The 12,273-nt window shown below is 32.2% G+C and overlaps 1 protein-coding gene across 1 annotated transcript in view; it reads left to right on the top strand.

Moving 5' to 3' along the window:
- The window catches only part of LOC124369281 (adapter molecule Crk), a 35,763-nt gene that overhangs the window by 3,224 nt on the left and 20,266 nt on the right, over positions 1 to 12,273 (top strand). Inside the window, exons 2-4 of the mRNA XM_046827197.1 lie at positions 1,700 to 1,793; positions 9,273 to 9,395; positions 9,973 to 10,177. Of these exons, the coding sequence (XP_046683153.1) occupies positions 1,759 to 1,793; positions 9,273 to 9,395; positions 9,973 to 10,177 (363 nt within the window). The 5' untranslated portion in view covers positions 1,700 to 1,758. The remainder of the gene's footprint in view (positions 1 to 1,699; positions 1,794 to 9,272; positions 9,396 to 9,972; positions 10,178 to 12,273) is intronic.

The raw sequence follows: 12,273 nt of genomic DNA, 5'->3' as shown, positions 1-12,273 counted from the left end.
GTTCGGGTCTCTCCAAAATTTAATTGTTATCTGTTGTATTCTTAATTTAATTTTTAACCATTTTCTTTTTGAAAAAAACAAGTAGTATTGTGGTGAAATGACAAGTCAGAAATAAAAAATTTACTGTCACATAACATTACATAATGTAGTAGATAAAATCTACAATGATCAGATGACTCGTCAATATAATTAAAAATATCCTTATCCTTGAAATAAAACAATTATAAACATATAACAAAGTAAACATTTACCAGCTACTGAATTAAGGTGGCTTCACGATAAAATCATGACCTCGTCTAGGGACAACTCCTTGCCAAGGTAATATACATCACTTACTCTTGTTGAAATTTATCAACATCTCAAACACTTAACAGCTTAGCCTGATCCTCCTCATTAGTATATTGGTTATTTGATAGTTTTGATAAACAGTACAATATTATTAAGAATCTTTTCCTACACATGTACTTTTTGAATGATTGTAATAAAAAGAGCCTGCGAGTGCAAATAGTTTAATTAAAACTGAATTTAATTTAATTAAAAGGTCCACTAAAAGCAAGTGTTAAAACAAGTGACGTGGGCGTAGAAAGTCGTGAAGGCATGAACTGATCACCATCCAATGTTTATCAATATGTGGTCATATGTATGACTATTTCAAACTCGGTTTCAAAACAAGTAATGTCCATGACATGTCATCACTGACTTACTGCCCGTTACTCAGAATGGAGCTTGAGTTACATTCCTGCCAGTTATTCTCAATGCAGTGTTGCCACTATCTGATTAATTTGAACGTATATAACTTCAAACCTGAAACAATTGTGATATGAATAAACCGCACAATGTAACACTAGTGCAACATGTGTAGTGAACTTAACACTTGTGTTTTAGTGTTGGGTTATAGAAACTTCAAATTAAACCAACATGGCTTTTTGGCGACCAAATATTTTGATTTCTTACTTTAATATCCGTATAACTTACTCTTAACTCTGAAAACCAATTATAAATTTAAACTTAAACTATGTTGGTTTCAAAATTACTCAAGAGTATAAGTTATTCATACTTTTTTGTAATTAACAAAAATATTGTTTAAATTGGTTTTTTGATTGAAGTGTTAAGAATATTTTCCAGACAGTACACAATGCAGGGGTGTAGTCAACATTTTTAACCTTGGAAAAACTGTGTGAAAATTGTTTGTTGTAGTGGTGATTAATTGTACAGAATACAATCCATATTACTACACTTATTTGTTGTCTCTTCAATTTTTTTAATCATTTATGTTTAATTTGTAAATAATTTGTATTGCCCATAAATGCACATCCTTTCCTCCTGTTGTATGCCTTCTTCTTAATTGGGATGTACAATTATAAATGATTTAGCAGAGGTTTTGATTTTTAATTATATAGTATTTTGGAACTAATATGGGTATATATTCACGCTCTGGGTGCATGGCTAGATTATAAGTAGATTATTGTTTGAAGACTAGTATTTGAACAGTGTACTTTCTCAAAAGTAGTATATCCATATCTGAATTTATATATTGTAAAAGATATGCACACAATAATAAATATCAACCTATACCCCATGTTGGATTTTTCTTACTTGTGAATATTCATAATATATTACTTATTGGAATGATAAAATTAAAGTAATCAATGTTATGTCTATAAAAATGTGTGTCTAATACTTTTTTATTATTTTCTAGGAAAATGGGATATCACTAAGTGTTATACTGAAAGATTAGGCCTGCTTGACCCCATCACAATGACGTCCTTATTTGACCCTTATGACAAGTCCAGGTATGTTAGATTATATGTGCAATTGTTTAGTGTTTCAAAATAACAATTGGCTTATATCAGTTTAATAACATTTCGTTTTGATATTCTTTAAAAAAGAAATTTTCTTTTCAAGCACACGTCCTTATCTGATTTTGATAATTGAATATTCATTTTGGGCTAAATTCATGTATGTGTCTGTAACAATGGTAAATGTTAGACAACAATTTTCTTGAACAGACAGAATTTATTGACCTACTCAACAACCATTGTGATAGGATTTGATCTGGACAGATCAAATAGATGTGTGATCAAAATTAGCTTCTGTCATCATTGTATTATATAGGAAATCTGAACTCTCTTTGTATCAATCCTTCAGTATAAAAATCGTGATAGATTTTTATTTTAGTATACTTACACTTGCTTGTAAAAGAGAACAGTTGAAGATGATTGTGTCTAAACCACATTAGAAAGTGTATTTTGTTAACATAAAAAGACAATAAGATGGTGCAAAACTGAAAATATATAGGTAGCCATGTATAGACACAAATCTCTACATTTTCTAAATAATGAAGTCTATTTGCTATTTCTCCATTGTCTTAACATCTTGGAAATTACCCTTAACTATCGATACAAATGGGGATAGGTTCAGAAAAGTTAAGATCCCAGATACATGTATTATGATTCCTAGTACAGTTTATCACGGTTTAAGTCTAATTTGTTAAACTTGCAATATGAATTAAAACGTGGTCCAAATGTGTCATATATCTAGAAATATTAACTGTTATCTTGTGTCTATAAACAAAATCAGATGTCTTTATTGAACATCTCATACCATAACATGAAAAGTGATTACTGAAAGTAGTTTCTTTGAATTGAACGTTTCTATTGAATTATTCATATGTTTCTACTATTTCATTCATTATTGTTGTTAAGCTGATTGTTTATAATTTTTTTGTGAAGCATTTAATGTTTACTGTCTATTTTCTTCTCAAAGGTAAAACATACTGCAAAATTCTTTATTTGATCAGAAATATTTTTTTGTAATGTATTGGCTATTACATCTAGTAGACCAACTTAAACCTATTACTAGGATATATGAAATCAATTTAGAATTAGAGTAATAAAAATGTAAAATATTCAGAAATAAAAATGTAGAATATACCATGAAAATATATGAGTAGTTTTTTTTTAATTTCATGACATTTTGAGAGGAACATGTCATTACATTGTTTAGTATGAAAAAAACCTTTTGGTTGTTTCCAATTTGTTCACAAGTATTTCAAAGATTTCATTGCTTCTTAAATGCTTTCATTAATCCATATTTTAAACCTTGTCCTAAAATATAAAAATATTCACGAAAACAACACTCATCAGGAAATGTGATCCTGGTTATCACATACAGCAGTAAGGCAGCACACTAAAGGTGGATTTACACATAGCCTGCCATCTCCCTGCCGTGCCGTTTTAGTCGAAATAGTTGTTTTGGATTTGCCATTTAGTTTACATGAGACGGCAGATTCACGATTTACACATAGTCTGCCATGCCCGTGCGTGTCTCTTCCGTTTTTATCCGATCGCTTTTTAGGGCGATCTACGGTAGGTGACCGGTTGGCGGTAGGGGCAGGGAGTGTGTTACAAAGATGACATGTTGGGCGCCCAGCCGATGCCTCACCGGTTGTTTTGTCACCTTGACGGCCATTCGGCAATCTTCGGATCTCACGGTAACGTCCGAAGGGACCACTAGAGCTTATTCCACCTCGTCTGTGTCCATTTTAACAACTGTATCCCTCAGAGCATCGTAAAGTGTGTCACGACAGGGGCATGTTAAGGGCACGGCAGCGACCGGTCACCGGTTGTCAAAATCACATGGCAGAGACATGGCACGGTCACAGCAGGAGCAAGGCAGGCTATGTGTAAACCCACCTTTAATCCTAGCATTTGGTGGGAGCTAGTGGCTGTGTCCAATAGCACTACACATTACTCATACAATATGCTTCTCACACCCATGGATGCATAATATGTTCGACACTAATATTTCCCTAGAACACCAAATATTTAGTAATAAATTTCCCTGGCACACTTATTTTTCAATACCATTGATTTTTTTTTATAATTCAACTTATAAATGCAAGTGGGTGTAATAAATATTTATTGTTCCCACTTATTATTCAGTAGGTGTAGAACAAAATAGTAGAAGAGATGGGGAACCAGTAACCAGTGTTATCCTGCATCTATACTGCGATATAGCTGTCACTAACTACAGTTAGTTAGGTCTACCAGTTAAATTTGGAAGTTAAAAAATATTTCAATAAAATCTATTTATTTATTGGTATTAAAAAATTAAAAAAAAGTTAGCACAGTGTTATCTAAAATACTAGAAAAACTTGAAGAATTAATGCTAAAACTAAAATACTAATAGTAAAACTAGAAGTTAAAGAAGCTATGCTTTATCCATGATAAGTAAAATAATGTATGTAGTAAAATACAACTAATGAGTAAATTGAATTGAAATAAGATTATAATTCATTATAAGATTTATATTATAATTCATTTTAGGAACATATTAATTGATAATACTAACAGTTTTATAACCTGATTATTACAAAAACTGTTGTAAGTTTATTATTCTTAAATATAAGAAACATTTATCAAAATAAATACATTGTTTGGAGAATGTTTCTTTTTTTAATTGCATTCTAAAATATATCTTTCGATACTACAATAACTTAAAATTATAAATAAATTAAATCTAAGTCAATATTTCTCTGTGTTAGTTGTCCATTAGGGAACTGGAATTGTGAAATAGTATATCCCATTACTTTATCTCCTATTTCTCAATTTTATTTTTAATAATGCTCTTATCAATCTATTGTTCAGGAACTAGTTAAATTCTCATTACCATGTAATTGATTGATTCCACAAGATAAAGAAAGGACTACACTATAGGGTTATAGAGATCAAATAAATCAACTAAAGTGAAGATAGCATATTAATTACGTTGTAACGTACAGATTACACCATTCATGAAATGGTGTAAAAACTTGAATATGTAAATACAAAGAAAGTAAATTAGAAAAAACATTTTCCAATATTCAAACAACTTTTACAACCTACACTGCCTACTGTTGAAGTTTTAAATAATATTTTATAGGCAACAAAATTTATTGGAAAACGCCTGGTCTGTGGTTCCATGTATTGTTGAGGGCAAAGTCAGATTAACTCTAAGGCATATACACGTATCAAGATTTTTTGTCTGTAGATTACCCGTTTCTTTTTAGTGCAGTACATTTGACTAAACTTTACTAAATTTAGTGTTATTTATGTTTTATGACTTTGAACTGTATTTTTGTATTTAGTATTATGAATTTTGTATTATCTAAGTTTCTTTTTTCAAATTTATACTGAAAATTTTCAAATTTAGACAGTATCCCTGAGTCGACTAAAATTCCAGCGAGCAATGCTCGTGTGATCGCACATTTTCTGCACCCATGCTGATACCTAGAATTGTGATTAGGAATATAACAATATGCTTTTAAAATCGTTGAGGGATGGTAGGGTATTCATAAAAATTAATAAGTATATCTCAACACATATGATCACATTTCTTTCCCTTTGCGATTAGGAGGCCCCAAATGTGGCCAAAACTTATCTTCTTGCTCAGTTCGGATTTAGTCTCTGATAGTTGTCCTCTCAGCTCGCCAGGTCACATAGTGGCTGGCTGTGTCCTGCATCATCATGCAGCACTAGTGTAACCATGTTACACTTTTACTCAAATTTAAATGGCAGTATTTTAGCTTCGGTTCTTTAAAAGACTGAGATTTAAATGAAATTCTCAAATAATTTCATAATAAAGCAAAATAAAGTTTATTAGCTTCAAGGTTGAAATTTTATCGATTGGTTATTTATTATTTTCTTTTAAATGAACCAAAGTAATATGTAATTTAAGTTATAGGTTGTTCTGTTTCTAAAGTATTTTTATTTGCAGAATAAAAATACAATTCATCTCAATTAGGTCTCCAGTATCAATAGAATATAAACTTTTTTCCATGTTTTAAGGTTTGTCTCCACCAAATACACTAGTATTTAATAAATTTATAGGATACACTATAGCAACTACAGTGACACTAACAGTCAGATAAAAAAAAAAATATGAACGATGTTTACTATGGTATGTGCTGCAAGTAGAGAAATATTAGTTTAGTTGGTTATTTGGCCAAGAGATTGCAGCACTTTCCAACCACTACTGGATAGGGATTGAATTTAGTAACCACAATATAGTAGGCCACACTTATGTGGCATGATGAGCTGAATGGCAAAATAGATAAGGCCACTGGGCGTGGCCTCCCAATGGCAGCGTTGTAGCTGCGAATGGCTTGTAGCGTGGTGTAGTAACTGCTATGTCGTTACTGTTCAAAGGGCTAACAGATAATTATATTTGTATCAATTCATTAGTATAACACACTAAAATCTAAATTTCTGACATGAAAAATGTATGGATTTGAGATGAGTTCCTATTTGTAACATGGTTTTAAAGTTTAGCTTCATGTTAGCTTGGCTGTGTGGCATGGTAGCTTGGATGTGTGGCATGTTAGCCTGGCTGTGTGGCACGTTAGCTTGGCTGTGTGGCATGTTAGCTTGGCTGTGTGGCAGCTCAATAGCATTCTCTCTGGTTTCCAAAACATTCATTGGGAAGCATGGTGACTCATGCCTGTAGTATGTTGCATGATACATAAGGCACACTTTTACTTTAAAAACCTCCAATTTAGTAGATCTGATTATAATGTTTGTTGTTTTAAGGAAAAAATAGAATTTACAACAAACTTGAATTATTTCAAATGATAAATTATTTACAAAAATAATCAATGTAATAACAGAATAGAATAATAAAAGCAACCATCCTCATAATGAGATTTTTTAAATTCTACAATCATGGTCTCCAGAAGACAAAACTCAAAATCTGATATTTTCTATAGCTTATGTACTGTATGTATCTATTCAGCTCTTGTTGGTATCTTTTAAGGTTTCATGATGACGAACAGGTCAGGTAAAGAATGGTCATATCCCAGTTAATTCCTATGCATTCATATATATATATATATATATATATATATATATATATATATATATATATATATATATACATATATATATTTTTATATATTTTTTTAATAAGGTCCACCATTGTAGCCTCAGTATTAATTGTGATTTTGACCAAGAAATAAACTTTTTCATGGTAATGTGATTTTCAAAGGAAAGTAATATTTTGGACCCTTGAAAATCTCTTATTCTGTTTACAGTAAAATTTAGTTTTCACAATTTTTATTAACCATTTTATTCTATGCACTTACAGTTTCAAAAATAAAAAGATCAACTTACCTGAAAATTCTGTTTAAAAGCAGTTGTGTTACCGGTTTGACACCTATACATTATTGTCAAATGCTCACTCAAACATTGTTAAACATTCGTTTGAATTTACTAGCACTTGTTTAATTGGCCTTATCTTTTTCAGAAGCTCAAAACATTATACAGTTGAACATTTTTAACTTTTTTATGCTATATATATATGTAATTGTTTTATTCTCTAAACTATTCTCATTGTGTCTGATAGAGTGAAGTTCAGGTATGTCTCTTTGTAAAGGTAAAAACCGATAGAATTGAGTATGAAAGAACCTGGTAGAATGTATTGGATTTAATATGTTCCATCTTTTATGAAACCGACCATTCCAAGAAATTTAGTGTATCACATGTTGGTAACCTACTCAAAAATGCCATATGATTAACGTTTGCAGTGTAATGAATGTTTTTGCAAATTTTTTTATTTTTTGGTTTTCATTTTGCCATTTTTCTGGTTACTCATGAGAGTAATGTGAAAATATTAGAATTTTATTTGAACCTTATCAACAAAACTTTATCAAAATCCATTTTACATCTATCTCATTGTTTTATTCTCTAAACCACTCTCATTGTATCTTAGATAGAGAACAAAAATATGCCAGAAGAATATTCTCTCCCAATTAAGTAATAGCTTAATAAGGCCATAACGAAAATGAGGGAGTCTGTGGATATATTAATAACTGTAAATGAAAGAGATTATTTTCTTCAATAAGTGTCAAGCTTATATTCATTTATTAATAGATTCACATAAGTGTTTTAATTTGGTTTAAAGTTATTGCAGTATTTGTCAATTAAAATAATGTTAGCGACTTAGAAATTTTGTTGAGTTCATGATTGTGTTGTTTGATTCTTTGTATTGTTCAGATACAGTTTGTTTTTATAAAATCAGTAGGTTATCCTAAAAGTTATCTCAATAGATTTCAGATAGAGGAAATTGTATTGGTGCATAAATGACTGGCTTGTACTAACAGCAAAATAGAAGACAGTTGTACCAACCGTGCATATGATTATTTGTCTGCTTTCTGATAATATTAAACATATGAATAAGTACAATTGGTTTGGGGGTAAAGTCAAGAACTTTCTGTGACAGGTTTGGCAAAGGTGACAATATTGTAGCTCTGGAGATCTTAGATGTTTCTAATAAAATGTGGATAATTGTATATTTGTTGAGTGAATTATGGTTAACAGAGATTTTACTGTGTGGCAAATAGTTAAGCAGTATCGTACCAACATTCATTTTTTTTCTATGAAGAGAAACATTATTTTAAAATGTTTTATTGTTTACATTTTTAATTATTCTTTATATATTATTTGATTCAAAGAGAAAGGTTTTAGTGTTGTGTTTGATATTCTATGCTCATTAATAGAATCTTAATTTTGAGAACAAGTGTATTCGTACATTAGTACATTTGTTTATAGGTTAACTGGTTAAGTACCAGATAGGACTTGTTAGTTATAACTTTACTATCAAATAGGCAATTTTTATTTGATTTATTACATTGCGAATTTAACTAAAAAAACTATAGGCAGCTTATTAATGTACTGTATAGGAGAAATTATATGACTAACTTAGATCCGTCATGAAGACTTGCCAAGTAGAATTTGAATACAATCGTTCAAACCTGGGAACCAAAACTAAGCACTTAAAGTTTCAAATTACCAGCTAAGAGAATGACCACAAAATCTATACATAACTCTTGCTTTACTGTCTATATTGTTCAATAAGAGCCTCAACCATGGCCTATAAAAATTAGCAAATAAAGTTGAAAATGAAATAGACTCTCATTTTATGTAAAAGTCTAAACAAATCTGTTTTCTTTGCCAACAATAAACATTATAAATTATAAAATGAAAAATTCAAGTGTTCATAAAGTTTCCTGGATTTAAAACAACGTATGCATGTGCTAGATAATAATTGTAATAATTGTTTAAATTATTTTATATTACTTTGAAGAAACATTAAATGCTAAAAATAACAACTACAATTTATTGTGGTATGCCTGTTGTTTATACCTGCATAATGAAACATGGTGAAAAGGTCAAATTTCTCTTGACTGTGTTAGCTTTTTGTTTATAACATCACAACATTTTTTGTGTATGTTTCAGTTGGTACTTTGGACAGATGTCGAGGCAAGATGCCACAGAGCTTCTAATGGGTGAAAAGGAAGGAGGTGTGTTCCTTGTACGCGACAGCAACTCCATCCATGGCGATTATGTTCTCTGTGTCAGGTAACTTGAAAATGTTCATCATACAATCAAATCGTGGTGCATAAAACATTTAGGTAATGGAAACTATGGTTTTTTTATTGTAATAATGATATCATAAAGAAATGTTCATCGTATTCTTGATTCTGAATGCGAATCTGATTCTTCATTTACTTAGTAAAATATGTTTAGTCAGCAATTTTTGGATTCTGCTTTAAATTTATTTTCCAAATTTACGAATATAGTTTTCAAATGTATGTAATAACAGATTTTTCTTGAACTTTGTTAATTTTTTTGTTTAAAAACGTTTGTTACATTCTGGACTGCCTTTTTAGATAATTTTTCTGACTGACAATAGCAAAAGATGCACTAACTCCCACAGCTGGCTGATGAAAATTTCCTTTATTTTTTAAAAACTGGTAAAAAAATTATAATTTAAATCTTTTTAATATTATTATTTTAAAATTTAGTATACTTACCTGAAGTCACCCATTTATTGGTGTCTCACAGTTACTGTTTTTTGTCATTAATTTAATAAGACAAGAGTTGTATTAATTGTTTATTACTTAAAAAGTATCCTTCATCGTGGTTTTTCTTACAGGGAAGATAGCAAAGTGAGCCACTACATTATCAATAAGATACAACAGAGTGATCATACCAAGTACCGTATTGGAGACCAGATGTTTCCTGATTTACCTAACCTGCTAGCCTTCTACAAGTTGCATTACCTGGACACTACACCTCTCATCAGGCCAGCTCCTCGCAAGATCGAGAAAGTCATTGCCAAATACGACTTCGATGGCAGCGTACGTCTTTTATATATATATATATTACTTGTAGAAGTTGTAACCTAACGTACATTTTACCGTTAATCAAAGTAACAAACAAAAAGTACTGACTTGGAGTATGTGTTTGTATTTGCATATGATCCACAATAAAATGTTTTGTAAACTGAAAGTAAAAAGTATTTACTGGAGGTGTGAGGAAAAATCGATCATTTGTTTTATAAAATATTCAGCTTGGTATTTGAACAGTTTTACGATTTTGTAAGGTAGTAATGACTAAGCAGGTGGTTATGGGAGTGGCAGTCCTGCAGTCATAAATTTGATTTTCATTGATTGAAAATAGAGGTAGCTCTCAGGCTGAGACACACCAGCCTTACAGCTCATTGTTAGAATTTTACATGATGACTAAGGTAGTACTAAGTTCGTTTCTTTCACAAGTTGAAGAATGGTGGCTCCAAGTCTGGTTGGTTTGACGTCCTCCAGAAATAAAATTTACGGCAGTTTTGTTTCTTAGGTGCCAGGCTTTATATAGTCAAAGATGATATGCTCAGCAGTTTCAGTTTCCAAGTTGCGAAGAGGACATAAGGGTTCATTGTCAAATGATTCTGAAGTAGTCATGTCCAGTAAGGAAAGCTATTACCCTCCTCAGGTTATCTCAGGCCATGCCCACAAGGACCCGGCAAGGGTAGTATTGGGACTACCGAGAAGTTTCTTGCATAGTTTATGGCCAGATTGACAATACCACATTTTACTGTATTTATCATAAGCCCATTTTTTACTGCGCTCACAGCCTGGGAATGGCTAATCATGCAGACAGGCTCAGGACCTACAAACGTGGCCTGAGCTCAGGGTGGCCACCCGACCGGGAAAACCTGGAAACCAGTAATAAGCCGGGAATATTTTTGAGAACCGGGAAAGTTACAAAAACACATTTTTCGTCTCCAAGAACTTATAAAATCTAGACATAATATGACAGCTTCTTGAATGAAGAATTTATTAATATCGAAACATCGTATTATACGCAACGTCATTGAAATTGTGAATGAAGATCGACATATGTTTGCGAGTTTCATCTTAAAGTTGCCTCCACTAGTGTAGTACTTGGTTAGTTCTACTCCTGTGTCGCAGCAAGCCCCCTCCACCCAAAACACACGTAACAATGCAGTGGACAATTTACAATCGGCCGCCCTTTCTGAACTTTGGCACTAAACGAGCGATACACATTAAGCAATAAAGTGGCAGAGCAGTAGTGACCCCAATACAAATCGATGTTATGTATTTAACTATTATTCACTCTTCGAAGTGCAGTTATAAACAGGCTTAATAGTTCGGTTCATTGAATAATATATGTTTGACGGTTTGACATACCCGGTTTTTTAGTAGACCAGAACTTCAGTTTGAATTTTATCAGGCCTGATAAGTTACCTTTTGGAGAAGAAAATAGTAGGTAAGCTATAACAAACAACGCCAAGACAGGCGCGTTTGCGTCCAACATGTTGCACAGCAATGACAGAATGAGCTGAGGGTAGAGCGGCAGGAGAAACATTTATTTTTTAGAATTGTCGATAAATAACCGCCCTGCCGCTCACGTCTGTCGTGAGTGTTCCAAATATGTACGTTCAACACAAACATTAAACTTTTAACCGCCGCTCGATTCAGCGCTCACCGCCCACCACTTACTACTGGTATACCGGCCGAGACCTCGGTTAGTCTATGAATTGGTCGTGTGATTGCCCCTCGCATACATTCCATTATCAGATTACATAGGTTACTTGTCAGTGTAGACGCAGCTTATGTTGTCGCCAGTCTACAGACAACAGACGGCCAGCCGACCGAATCAAACACGCACATCAGTTTCATCGTCAGAGCGGGATTGGTTGGACGACGGTTGGAAACCCCATAAGTTCTCCGATTAACTATTTACCTGTACAACTTCCCCGCATATATGACGATTTGTTGGACAAATCGAACTGTTCAAACCAAATAGTCCAACATATATAAGGAGCCTTATGTCATGTTGTTTCGTAGTCCATGACTAAGAACACATGACGAACCATTTCGTGCGTTTATTTACTTTGTAGTTGTGTTTTGTAATGATGGGGTTATTCTATTCTTGC

The sequence above is a fragment of the Homalodisca vitripennis genome, chromosome X, assembly GCF_021130785.1.
Source record: "Homalodisca vitripennis isolate AUS2020 chromosome X, UT_GWSS_2.1, whole genome shotgun sequence".
In the NCBI taxonomy this organism is placed as follows: Eukaryota; Metazoa; Arthropoda; class Insecta; order Hemiptera; family Cicadellidae; genus Homalodisca; species Homalodisca vitripennis.
Note: the sequence above shows the minus strand (reverse complement) of the source record. Positions and strands in the feature narration are given on the sequence as shown.